The following is a 14308-nucleotide window of genomic DNA, read 5'->3' as shown; positions in this document are numbered from 1 at the left end:
ATATCTCACTTTATACTCTCCGAAAAAACTCTTTTGTTAATAAAGCTCTCACGGTCTTTTCTGCCGTTATTTATACATCGCCTCCTCTCCACATTCCTATTTTCTTTCTCGAAACTTCTTGACCATTCCCGATCTCAAACTTTCGAATTTCTTCTCCTTCCCACCGGTTCGGGAATGCTCCAGAAGCTTCGGCGCGATTAGCGATAAGGCGGCGACGTCTTCTAAAACAGAACCTATTCGACGAATGCACTCTTTTGTTCTCGTCGTTCGTCTGCTGTTCATTTTATATTGTATATATATAAGGTATAATTTATATTGATCTTATGAGGATTTATATTTTATGAAATATAACTGCCTTGAGTTTCTGCAAATAAGAGTCGATTATTTTATTAATATTATTTACATTAACTTACATTATCTGCATTGCTTTACATTGTTTAATACAAATTACACTTAAAACTACACTATGTACATTAGTTACATTACCTGCAAATAAGAGAAACAACATTTACAGCTAATATTCACTTCTTGTTTTAGGGTCTTATTATACTGGTTTGGCAATTCGAACCCTGACCGTCTCTGCTTAGCCAACTCCTAACCATTCTATCTCTTCTGTCGCGTTATCAGCGTTACCGAGTCTCTCTAAGTCTAATACGCCTACGCGTCTTAACTGTAACAGAAGCCGATTTAAATAATTAATAACGGTGACGAAATATAAATAGTAATATCTCGCACGTATATATAAATTTTACACATTGCGGTCCTTCGAGCCGGATTCGCTACAAATTCAGAGTTAGTGGACGTGTAAGGGCGTGATTAGTGCGTTCGTCTAAATTTTAATCACACACGGATTCCTTTGTTAACRTTCACGGGACCAGTGACACTCATTTGTGGGATCCGTTTAGCGTAGCGCTGAACTCTTTGCGTGACGCTTTACTCTCAGAGTGGTTCTCAATCATTTCAACAATGGCGGAAGCATCTTCTAAGAAAGGATAGCTAAATAGAGTGGAAGAAGGGAACTTATAGCGTGCTAAACTATGTTAAATAATTTAGCGAAAGAAGTGAACAACGTTATATAAGTATTTTTTTATTTTTAACACTTTACCGACCGGCCGTCGATTAATCGACGTTCTGCTCCACAGCGCTTACCGACCGGTCGTCGATTATTCAACTTTTGCTCCATCGCGGTTACCGACCGGTCATCGATTAATCGACCTTGATCTTTCTGTTAGATTTGATTAGACTAGACTGACAAGTAGCAAACAGCAAGCATTTCGCATTTTTTTCAGATAATCGGTGCTTTTCTCTAAGCTCTAAARCTTAAAAATGAATAAAAAGGATARTGTCGGTGAGTTTTATCTCGACGACCTGTCAGATTGTCTTGACTGCTGTTCAGCAAGTAGTACTGATGACGAAAGTGATAGCAGTAGTATAGCAATTCGAAAGCGACGTCCTGTACCGSTAATATACAGTGATTCAGAAGACGAGGGCATAARTGATAATGTTGAAGACAACARTGGTACATGGTCAACGAACGACAAWAATATAATTTTGGAACCTWTCGAAGGCAGCYCTGGCGTAAAAATTATSCCAAGTTCCTCTAAAAGCGTTATAGATATTGCGAATTTATTCATTGGAAGTGACCTGATTGAGCACTTCGTGAGGGAGTCTAATAGGTATCATTATCAAATTGTAGMAAAATATAGAATTACATCCAAAACGAAAAAATGGAAAGACGTCACGGTGACWGAAATGAAGAWATTTTTGGGCCTGATCGTTCTCATGGGACAAGTAAARAAGGACGTTCTCTACGATTATTGGTCTACAGACCAATCCATAGAAACGCCGTTTTTCTCGAARGTTATGAGCAGAAACAGATTTTTACAAATAATGCAAAGTTGGCATTTTTGTAACAACAACGATATTTCTCCCAATTTGCATAGGCTGGTGAAGGTCCAGCCTGTCATCGATTATTTCAAAGAAAAATTTAACAACGTATATAAACCCGATCAACAATTGTCTCTAGATGAATGTTTAATTCCGTGGAGAGATAGACTATCAATCAGAACATACAATCCCGCAAAGACCACTAAATACGGAATACTGATAAGAGTGCTGTCTGAAGCTCGTACAGGATACGTATCCAACTTTTGTGTGTATGCCGCTGATGGAAAAATATTAGAAGAGACTGTATTATCGGTCGTTGGACCGTACAAGAACATGTGGCACCATATAYACCAGGATAATTACTATAATAGTGTCAACATGGCTAAAATTTTTTTTAAAAATAAATTGTGAGTGTGCGGGACGATTCGAAAGAACAGAGGTCTTGCTCAAACACTTCAAACTGCCAAACTTTCAAGAGGCCAACATCAATTTCTAAGAAATGRCCATATTTTATTGCAAGTATGGAATAATGGCCAAAGGAACGTACACATGATTTCGACAATACATTCTGCAYAAATGGCGGAATCTAGAAAAAGAAGCAGGACATCAGATTGCCCCATACAGAAGCCTCTTTCAATTATAGATTATAACAAATATATGAAGGGCGTAAATYGCGCAGATCAATATCTGTCCTATTACTCCATTTTTAGGAAAACAAAAAAATGGACGAAACGTGTCGTAATGTTCTTCATCAACTGCGCACTTTTTAATTCCTTYAAAGTATATAAAACTCTGAACGGACATAAGATAACATATAAAAATTTTCTGCACAAAGCAGCACTWTCATTGATAGAAGACTGCGAAACTAAAGAAYAAAATAAGGATCTACCTAATTCCGAACCCACAAGAACCACATCCCGATTTGATCATCCCGGAAGACTGGCAAATTTCGGAAAGCATAAACTTGTAAATATAGTGACCAGCGGTCGATGTAAAAAACCCCTACGRCAATGCAGAGTTTGTGCAAGTAAAAAAAAACGAAGCAGAACAGGTTTCGCTTGTAAATACTGCAACGTCCCACTACACAAAGGTGACTGTTTCGAGCGGTATCATAGTTTAAAAAAATATTAAACAACTTCTTTTTTCGACAAATATTGTTATATAGATTATGTTATATTTTATGTAAATAAAAAACTGAAAACGATTGTAATAGATAAAATAAATATTGTTTAACACTAATATGATTAAAGTAAAAGATCTTATTAAATTTCATTACCCTACAACAACACGAAGCGTACAATTTTACCAGAGCTTAAGAAAAGCGCATATATTCCCGCGCGTTAGCCTAGGCCGAAACCGAGCCGGTGTCTCGGATGATCTGCGGCTGAGTGGGCGGTGAAAAGGGCATAGTATGTTCGAACCGCTAGCGATCGGTAAAGTGTTAAGTAACTAACAACAACTTATAAAAATTTAACACCAACTTAATAGTAATCTTTTGACAAAAGTAGGAACAAAAGTAGGAACACGTGTTCGCCTTGTTACCGCTACGTTGAGAGAGCGCGTGTGTCTCGTTAGATGGTCGAGAAGAAAGAGAGCGAGTAATGTGAGTTATTCAGGTACATAGGGTTTTTTTTTTGCTATTTTGTTTCACTGCCAGAGACGTGACAGTAGAAGTGTCTAAACGTCAAACTTTGGTGTGGTGGCCAGAGACTCACTCATCTCGTCACCGCAGGTGTCGCTAATTAAGCTCCTCCCACCGAGTGGTGGGGAGAGCGCCGAGCGCATTCACTTATCGATCGTCGAAGAGACTAGCTTCATGAAGACAACGAGGCGAAACTCACCATCACGGCTGCCGACAGAGCTTATCCTCAAATACCAAAGTCAATTCAACCGCCTAAAGTTCCTGATCTCAATGGAGGAGGAATTGCCCACCGCAAACGCAACCACACTCGGTGATGTGGAGACGGATCAGGAACACCTTGAACGCATCCATACAGAATTTACAAGCACTCACAAGTATTCTGAACTCAACTGGCCGGCGGCGTTTCTCAACCACGCTTATTTAACCGAGAAAGTACACCAACAGGAGGCGAAAATGTACAGAAAACTCAGGTTAGCACTCAACAAGGTGCGACGTGCATTAGCGGTCGAGCCCCCACCACTACCACCGGAACAACGCATTGAGTCAAAGTTAACGGATATCCAGTTGAAGGGCTTCTTCGGAGAATACAACGATTGGCCAGGATTCAAGGCGATGTTTGAATCACTCATCCTCCGGAATGATCGCATCTCGGACTTTGAACGGCTGCATTACTTGCGGAGCTGCGTGCACAAGGTGCTCCAGCTCAACTCATCGCGAACTTTGCATTGGCGGGCGCCTCTCTTCAGCCGTCGTGGGATTTGCTCAACGCCCGCTATGAAAACAAGCGGCTGCTCATCTAGGCTCAACTCGACCGGTTGTGCCGAATTACCCCACTCTTATCAAGGTCTGCAGCAGGACCAACCAACTCATACCAACTGTGTCAGAAGTCAGGAAGGCTTTGGAATCATTGGAAGTGGGGGAGAATCTGGGAGACATCATCCTGGCGCACCATGTAGTGCGTCAATTGGATCGCACGACTCGGGAAAGCTAGGAGACCTTGCTGAGGTCATCCCTCGAGTATCCCATCTTCAAGCGAGTGGAGGAGTTTATCAACTCGCAGACGCGGACAGAGCGAGGCAGCCCCCGCCCGATCATCGACGTCAAGGACTCAGGCAGCCATCTCTCGGTCGCAACTACCGAGGAAGCCGACATCCGCTCACCAGGCCGCCACTCAGCAGGAGAGCTCACAAACGAAAACCAGACTCTTTTACTGCGACTGTTGTCACGGGAAACATTTCATCGTGACGTATCCTCAATTCCGTGCACTCAACATCACTGCACGACGTAGCATCGTCACGGACGCCTGGCTATGCCACAACTGTTTAGGCAGACACAACGCAAACTTATGCAGGACGAATCTCCGATGTAAACTATGTGGAGCCATACATCACTCCATGCTCCACGACCCCGGCACGTCCTCAGCCTACAACTGCAGCATCATCAGAGCGGCCGGCAACAACTCTATCCTCACACTAGGACTCAGGTGCAATCGTCAACTCATCAAAACCACAGCAATTGCCAAGGTTTTTACACCAGTATTAACTTATCAGGCTCGTCTATTCATTGACCCTGGCTCGGAGCTCACGTTCGTCTCCGAGCAGCTCATCAGTCAGCTGAACATCAAACGAAAGCGCTCAAAAAGAAAAACACAGACCCACGATATGGTTCATCTCACCGTAAGATCCATCTACACGAGCTCAAAGGTCACCGTACAAGCTCATATTCTCAAGACTGTTTCCTCCATACTACCTTCGTTCCAATCTCATAATCAAAAGTAGTCTCATCTCTCAGATCTGAATCTGGTCGATCCTCATTTCCACGCACCTCGCTCCATTGATATCATTTTAGGAGCTTCATTTTAGGAGCTGATTCATACAGGCAAATCGTCAAGCCCAACATCATCAAAGGTTCCAGGTTAATGCCAATCGCTCAAAGCTCCATTTTTGGGAGGTTGGTTCTCGATCTAGTACACTCGACGCCCTCTTCATCACATCAGGCACACCCCATCACCACTCACGTTGATGAAACAGAGCAGCAGGACCTACTCACTAAATTCTGGATACAGGAGGAGATATCATCGGACACTCTAAGTGCTCTAACTCCAGAAGAAAGGGAGTGTGAAGACCATTTCCGCACCACGCACACTCAAGACGTCTCCGGACGATATGTTGTGCGGCTTTCGCTCAAATCATAACCCAGCTTACTGGGTAACTCATACTCAGCAGCTCATCACTGTCTACAACGACTACTCAAGAGGCTCCAGCGAGATGAACACACACAGTATCGTCAACTATATACCTCATATGAAGAATATGAAGAGCTAGTATATGAAGAGCTTGGTCACATGATTAGCATCTCAGGCAACTCAGCGAAGTCAACGCGAGAACACTTGTGAGACTGCTGGTGAGGATGACCTTTGCACCAGATGCTTACGACCATCTGGAGGGTTCAGGGTCCCATCCAATAGTTCACGGGCAAGGACTCAGCCTCGACTAACATACTACCAGTGAAATCATAGAGTACTCAAACCAGACAGCAAAACAACCAATCTACGAGTGGTTTTTAACACGTTCGCGACGGGGCCTGAATTCACTGGTCGCACCTTGGGGCGGGCTTGTTTTTCGTGCTCGATCCCATCAGGCGGGCTGAGCCCCCGGTAGTACACGAACCATTGCCGCGGTATAGCAATTGACACGTTTGCGTTGGGCCTCTATTTAGTGGCTCCGCCGTGGGGTGGCGCTGTTTTTTGCACTTTCTCCCATCTGACGACGCTGATTTTAAATAAATCATATGCTACGTGTTTCAACATTGTGTATCTTTTGAGAACATAAAACGATCGAAATAGAAAATATATATATAATGTTTTATTTATTGTGCAGGTTATGGGTAGATATTAGGTAGAATTGTTTCTCTGTAATAACAAAGAAACAACATTCAATGCTAATATCCACACCGTTGTTTCTTGATTAATTTTCTTACATATATCTCTTAATCTCTGTATCTTTTCACTCCTGCTTTCTTTGTAGCACTGACGTCACCTGTTTTATTCCTTAACCTATCTTAATACAGAGGTCTAACTTATCTACCTATTTACGTGCTAAATTCAATATAGCTAAAACTACTGTCCTTACATACCTATCTCTACGGCACCCATCAAATTGACGGGTGAATGAAAATACCACTTTTTTGCAAGATATGAAACAATTGCTGCTTTTACTTTTGTTGCAGTAGCCTACTTAAAAACTTTTTCGCTCTTGTAGTATTATACATGATGAAGAAGCGTCTGATCGTAGGCAAATGTTTTTCTTTTCCGCACCTTATTTCTCGGCCAAACAAAACATGTATTGTTTTCTGGATATTGTGGCTCTGGTGCACGATTTATATAGTATCCACGCGTTTATTGCTGCCAAATCTAATATATTGAAAAAGATTCGAAAAGGCCATCGGAAATTGCCTGCTTTTACACTATATTTGCGTGCCATCTGGTCAACGACGTCCATTCCGAACTTCGTTATATTATAATATGATATAATTTCTGGAAGACGTTTATGATTATTTTCTATTTGTACACCTGTACGATCTCGCAACATATGCGCCCTGAGCATACAGAACTCCTATAAAACTACGTAATTTCGCAATTGTGATTGTCTAGTCTGTTTTCAAGACGCGACGTGCCTCGACTTCAGTGCAATCTTTTATATGTTGCATTTTATGTTTGTCAATTATCAAATCGAAAGCGCTAAACATGCAACCCGACCAATATATTTCTTTTAGCATGGGAAGTAGACCCTCCGTTATCCTTGAAAATCATACGGATGGGCGCCCTACCTCTACATTCGCCTAATTTCAGTTTTGTCCACTATGTCCCCCGTCAGCTCCAATTTCGATATCACCCGCTACATTTTGGGATGTACTGGGAAAGCTCATCCTTTCATCTTCGAAGTCAGAGGTAGAAAGAATACGCATTTTTTTCTTGCTCCGACGCACTGTAAATAAATTTTCCTTTTCACTATTTGAAGATAATTCTGTCCCTCTACTTTCAAAACATTATGTAGTTTCATTGTCAGGTTCGCTTTCGCCTAATTCACAATCATTTTCTTCGGAGGAATCCTTTCATTTTCGGAGGTCCAGGCTAGTACCTATGGTATTAGCGAACTTTTCTACAGCCTTCCTACAGCCTTCACATCGGGCGGTAGCCGAAAGGTTCACTAGTTCATAGGTTCTAGCTTGTGCGTGAGGGTAACATGTAACCACCAATTTCGCATCTTCATTAAATCACACTGTATTTCTTACTGGATGAATAATGTAACGAACGAAGTAAAAATATAAGAATTATTTTCGAAATAAGCGTACCCGCCAATTTGACGGGTCCCCACAGAGATAGGTATACCATATATAAATCTCAAAAAGTAAAAGGCTTAGGGAAAAAACTGTGTATTAATTCTTTAGAAGAAATTATTAATTTACGATGCAAAACGGTTGGAATCGATCAAGCGATTTTCGAGATATTTCATTGCAAAGTTTGAAATCCGTCAAATTGACGTGTCCCGTAAACCTAGTGTTATTGCCTGACCATACAAACTTCTCCCGTACTTGACGTGACGTAACGTTCCTGCTTGGATGTGAAAGTCCATAAATAACGTCAAAAGCTGTCTTCCGGAGTGTAAGTGGGAGGTAAGGTCGGATAGTTCCTGTCGAAGTGTCATAGTAAATGTATGTGTTGTCGAGTTTGAGTTTGTCCACCACAAAGGATGATCAGCGAGCTGTAGAATGTAAGGCCTCTTGAAGGCCCATCAGCTGAATTAGAGGTGCCAGGAACATGCCTCCACTGAGCTTGTGGCATGAGTCTTTGAATTTGAGCCACCCAGTTCCTGACATAATCCTTCCACCGTGAAGCGGGTGCCGTGATCCATGTGTGTGCCACTCTTGAGTCCGTCTACAAATGAACTGCGTCTATTGGTAGCGTGAGTGCGCTTCATGAGTTTCGTGAGAAGTAGCGCTGCTGAGAGTTCTAGCCTCGGGATGGTTAGTGGCTTGAGAGGKGCTACCCTTGTCTTCGCACAGATGAGCGTTGAGTTGGTGCCTGTGGACGGTGAATGGACTACGATGTAGACTGCAGCCGACATTGCTAGCTGTGATGCATCAGAGAAGTCATAAAGTTCGACTGTAGAATTAGTCTAGGTGTTGACCTTGGCCAAGGTTTTGAGATCTTCTCTAATGTTGAACCATCTATCCTCAATGTTAGATGATAATGAATCATTCCAGCTGACATTGTGCAGCCAAATCTCCTGCAGTAGCATTTTGGCTCTGATGGTGACCGGTGATATGAAGCCAAGTGGATTGAATATTTGCGCTACCAAAGATAGGACTTCGTGAGTTTCTGTGAAAGGATGCTACAAAGAAAGCAGGAGTAAAAAGATACAGAGATTAAGAGATATATGTAAGAAAATTAATCAAGAAACAACGGTGTGGATATTAGCTTTGAATGTTGTTTCTTTGTTATTACAGGTAGGATAAATAATTAGTCTAAATTGTTACATTATTATTTTGTTCAAAATAAAATAAAATCTTTGTTATTACAGAGAAACAATTCTACCTATTGTCTACCCATAACCTGCACAATAAATAAAACATTATAGGTATATACAAAACGTCCGTAGACCTAGTGTTAAGAAAGATATCACTACTTGGACCAGAGAATGCATATCTTGTCAACTTTCCAAAGTATAACGACACACACGTATTCAACCACATTTTAATGTGGCATTTAAGTGACATATTTTTAAATTAAAAGATGATCCAGCAATAATATTACGTTGCTGAGAGCCAATATTACAATATTATTCACAGAAACTAGGAATATTTGATAAATCTATTGACAGCAATATTTTTACAGATTCTGATCCATTTTTAAGGTCAACGCAAATAGAATTAGCCGTAATCCAAATATTTTGGTTGCTAATATGAGGAAACTTCGTAATAATACTTTGTCGCAATTTGTATAATGACGATGGATACCGCTTATTCACCAAAACTGGCATCTTTTGCGACCCATTGATGACTAAATGAGCTGTAACATCACTATGTTTTCTCTAGCAGGCAATAAACTTGTAAAGCAAATTTGAAGAATGACATTTTACAAGGATATCCACGTTCACGAGAAGACGTTCACGAGAAGAGTTTCCTTTAACATTTTTCTTCTTTTTGTTTCCAATACGCTCTACCACCAATAGGAAACTATTAGTACTCAGATCAGGAACCTCCAAAATTTTTCCAAGCTTAATAACTTGCAACTGTTAAATTCTCCAAAGCAACCTCTGGAAGTCCTGAAATAACAAATTGATCACGGAATTGTTTCAATTCCATAAATAACTGGCGCATTTCTATCTCTTGAATAGCTTTTAATTGAGAACTGGCTGATTAGCCAACTGTACAAGAAAGCTTTTACGAGGCTTACACAAATTCAAATAGCAGCGATGAGGAAGAAATCAGATTTCCTAGAAATAGGAATGTAAATAGAATTACATCATCTGATTCCGATTCGGATACTGATCAGTGCAATTATAGTGATACTGAATCTAATGAAGATTCCATTGACGAGATTTTGCAAGAATTGATCATTGATGAAGACAGAAGGACTGATGATACCGAGGAAAATACAATTGAATTTGGCGAATGGAATGAATTTAGTGGTCGGCAGAAGTCATTTATATTAATAAATATAGTTTATATTAAATAATACTCAATAGTTTTGTTACTTACTCTGCGAAATATCTTGTCAAAAACATACGAACGTTCTGCGCAAGTAGTCAAATAAGCGTCACCCCAATACGGGTGACGCGGCCCGATCAGAAACTTTACTTGTTGACGTGGCAGTCAACGTGCTAAGAAAGACACATCAAATCTTACAGAGGCTGTCCTACTTCACTCTGCTATCTATTTTTCTCCCTCTCCTTCTTAATTCCCTATCCTTTCTTCTCTTTTCCAGCTCCCACGATCACTTTCCCTCCAGAATTCAACAGATTCTACGCTTTACTCCGCTTTTCCGACTCTTGCACACGAATCTAGCACATGCTGCCACGACTCCACTTATCTTATACATCCTGCACAGCTTTCCTGCTCATCCATCCAATACCTACGCTCACTCATACCTTCACCCATCTTGAAACATATCAYCCTGTTGTATTTGTTCTTCTTTTTTACCTTACTCAAATATTCCAATACAAATATACAGATACAAATCCTCATTGATACTTAAATTTTACTTAAATACACCTCTCGTTTTTATTTGATCATTTTGTATTCAACCTTTCTTCTGTTCTTTCGATAATAATTGTAAAATTTTTTTCGAATGAGACTCATGATATCGTTCAAACTGTTTATCATGCTTTAAAAAATATTAATTCTTATTTGTAGTATAGACAACCATGTAGTAGACAACCATTATAATATATAAAATAAATATAATTTAGCATTAATATCATGAAAATAAAAGATTTTATTAAATCTAATTATGCTATAATATATAATAACAGAAAGGAGACAATTTTATTTGAGCATACGAAACGCACGGACACTTCCGCGCGATAGTCTAAACCGAAACAGAGTCGGTGTCAGGGAAAGTCYGTGGCTGAGCAGCTGGACGGACCTKCGTATCCTGTTAAAACGCAAGCAGTCGATAAAGTGTTAAGCGTTGATGGAACGATTTCTGGTGGTAAATGCAAAAATCTACACAGATATTCAATTACATCATTCGTCAAATACCAATAGAAATGACGCAAGGCAAATTGTTCTTTGACGTATCTTCTGAATTTGAGAGACTAAAAAGTTATAAAAGAAATTTTATTAATATTCGTTATACAAGTGTTACATATCTATGACACAATGATTTCCATTGAGAGTCCAGTATTATACATTTGTTATTATAAGTAAAGAAAAAAATAAGTTCTAGGCTATGATTGGAATTTTTTCGCCAAGGTACAATGGCAAATATGGCAACAAAAAGTTATATATGTTTCAATTGAAAATAATCAATTTAGTATCAAATTAAATAATAATTAAAATTAATTCGAATAAATGTATTCTTGTTCTTTCATTCGGATTAAAATATATTCCCTTTTATTATGCCTATCTAAAAATTTTAGCTTATCGATTGTGCCAAATAGTCATCATTTTTTCCATATCATTTTTAATTTCAAGAAATTCTCGTCCATTACAATCTAGGAYAACCTTCAAATGTTTTTTATGTTTTCTGCTAATATTGTATTTTTTGAATGCTTTACAATTTTTAGAATAACTATTTCCTACAGAGTAATACACTAAAATCGAAATACAAAATCATTGTGTAAATTACTTTTGGATAAATTTTCTGTTCTTCGAATTAAMACTTATAAATTGAAATGCAAGAAACAATGCTCTTAAACTTTAATACTACGTTCTTCTTTTTCCCCCTCGCATACGATATACGTGCTCATGGAGTGAGAGTGAGAGAGTAGGAACGATTCTCTCTTTCTATACTTAACGAGCGAGCAGGACAGAACGTCGTTTCTACTCTTTCCCTCGTATACGATATACCGATGGCTTTGCGCATGTGCAGAGTTCTCTCCAACCAACAAACTTGGCAATTAGGAAGATTGGGATGGAGAATCGTCCCTGCTCTCTCTCTCTCTCTCACCACGAGCGCGTCTACTGCGTTTCTGCGTAGCGTTTCATTCAAAAGTGGTAGTAAATAAGTAGCGTGAGAAATGGAGAAAAAAACTCGGACAAAGCAGTCATTAATTCAATTTTTGAACGAAAACCTTCATTAAAAAATGAACAATGACAAACGACAATCTACAACGAGATTCGGCACTACCATCGACGCTGTATACTCCCGTTATTTGCAAAACTTAGAACCACAAATTATTCGTATCATACTTCAGDAATCATAAGCCCATCATTTCATTCTTGCAACATCAACCAATGGAAATCGATGAATAAAGTACAATCTACAGTTTGAAACATGCGACATTTTCAACAACAATACATTCCCATCAATATCCATAATAATTAAGCTGATTATATGTAGAAGTTTCACTTCCTAAGCGCGAGAACCTTACGCACTATTTTTTATTTTTTACAGACCCAAAATCTTTAACATTAHAATTTTACACAAAAATTTATTGAAAATTATGGTATCTTATTGATATAATTACAATTTATTTTGATTATAATGACTAACATTCAAATAAGGGCAAATTGTTTTCTGACGTATAGATAACAAATATTAAAACCAACGTGTCTACAGATTTTACTTTTAATTTTTCAAGCATCGATGTAATTTTTGGAAAATAAATCACATAGATACGTATTCCTTGAACTGWAGTAGTTTAGTAGCTTACACAATCTATATCTTACCTCGACTGGGCTATGTATGTCATCCTTCTTTTTTCTAATTTCTTTTTCTCGTTATTATGAACTAAGCTTAATAAATTTTCCTTTTTTTATTTTTTCTAGAGTATGTTATATTAATTTAATAGGGAATATAATAAAAAAAAAGTGCATTTGTATAATATTATAGGGCGYGTGAATTTTTTTTTGCTAACGATAAAAATTTGATTAAGAAATCAACATTATTACGAGCACACATACACAAGTAATAGAATTAATAATTATAAATTAAAAAATATATAAATATATAACAAAAAAATTAATTTTTTACCGTGTCTTAAATGATATATTTTAATATATATAATAACGTTTTTTATCCGCCTTCACGTTCTAAGTCGTGTAACACCGTTTACAAATTTTAATTATTACTTTTCTAAAAATAAAACTAAATTTTTACCTATTTTACCAAGGATTTAAAAATCGACAAAATTTTATAAAGCAAAGTCTAAAATTTGAAATATTATATTGTATTAGATTTTTTCATAAAAMTAATATATATTTAGTGACTTGAAATTTTGTATAAAAAATCGATCTACGAACATTCGATTATTTTCATCCAGAATWACGAATCGAATATTTTAGTAAAGATTCGTTCTCGAATTCGAATTCGAATAATTTAATTCTGAAATCACAGTCGGCTGAGCGCTGGTCATCGAAGAAAAATTTTTGATGGACGTCGAGAGGAGGGAGTTCGTCTATTCATACCCATGACGTCAAAGGGGCGTGAAAGCCAAAGCCGTACAGCTAATTGGTTGAGCCCACATACGTTGACTGCCGACAACTCGCGGATGTAGAACATGCGTGAAGTATTACAGTAATGGGATCTACCTTACCAACCGCGRTACGAGGTTATGTTTATTTCTTCTAAATTTCTTTTTTCTATTTTTTTCTGCTACAGTTTCTATTGGTCTATTTTACAGAGCAAGGACAGCAAACGGCGAGAAAGACTAATTATTCTTCGAATGGGGGTATTTCCGCTACCTTCTTCTTCTTCTTCTTTTTGTTGTTGATTACGTTGATATTGTTTTGCTGCACACAATTGTGATGTCCGCAGTTGTAACGTCACCAACAACGACGGACTTTCTATCCTAGTTTCGAAAAACGTGTTAAAAATAGGTCGTCCTGCCTGTTTCTAAGATTTTTATATTTACGTAAACCCGCCAATGTAAATGCCTATTTATCGCTKTATCTTCATAATAAAAGTCCGAGGAAAAAATGGATAGCTCGTGTTGATTACAAGAACACAAATTGTACCGAGAAAATTAATAAAAAATTTGCAAATTCTAATTCTTTATCGTTAATCTCGTGCAAAAATAAAAAATATTCACAATGGACTAATAAATAAATACA

The 14308-nt window shown here is 38.4% G+C and overlaps 2 protein-coding genes across 2 annotated transcripts; both read left to right on the top strand.

Annotated features, from left to right (window-relative positions):
* The first annotated feature begins 1326 nt into the window (after window positions 1–1326).
* LOC106792669 (piggyBac transposable element-derived protein 4-like) lies at window positions 1327–2298 on the top strand. The gene has a single exon (XM_014759167.1). The coding sequence runs from the start codon at window positions 1327–1329 to the stop codon at window positions 2296–2298; it is 972 nt and encodes a 323-aa protein (XP_014614653.1).
* A 165-nt stretch (window positions 2299–2463) lies between these two features.
* LOC106792668 (piggyBac transposable element-derived protein 4-like) lies at window positions 2464–3018 on the top strand. The gene has a single exon (XM_014759166.1). The coding sequence runs from the start codon at window positions 2464–2466 to the stop codon at window positions 3016–3018; it is 555 nt and encodes a 184-aa protein (XP_014614652.1).
* The last annotated feature ends 11290 nt before the right edge of the window (window positions 3019–14308 follow it).

This window comes from Polistes canadensis, unplaced genomic scaffold, assembly GCF_001313835.1.
Source record: "Polistes canadensis isolate GaletaPanama2010 unplaced genomic scaffold, ASM131383v1 scaffold_545, whole genome shotgun sequence".
Taxonomy (NCBI): domain Eukaryota; kingdom Metazoa; phylum Arthropoda; class Insecta; order Hymenoptera; family Vespidae; genus Polistes; species Polistes canadensis.
This window is presented reverse-complemented; position numbering and strand designations above follow the sequence as displayed.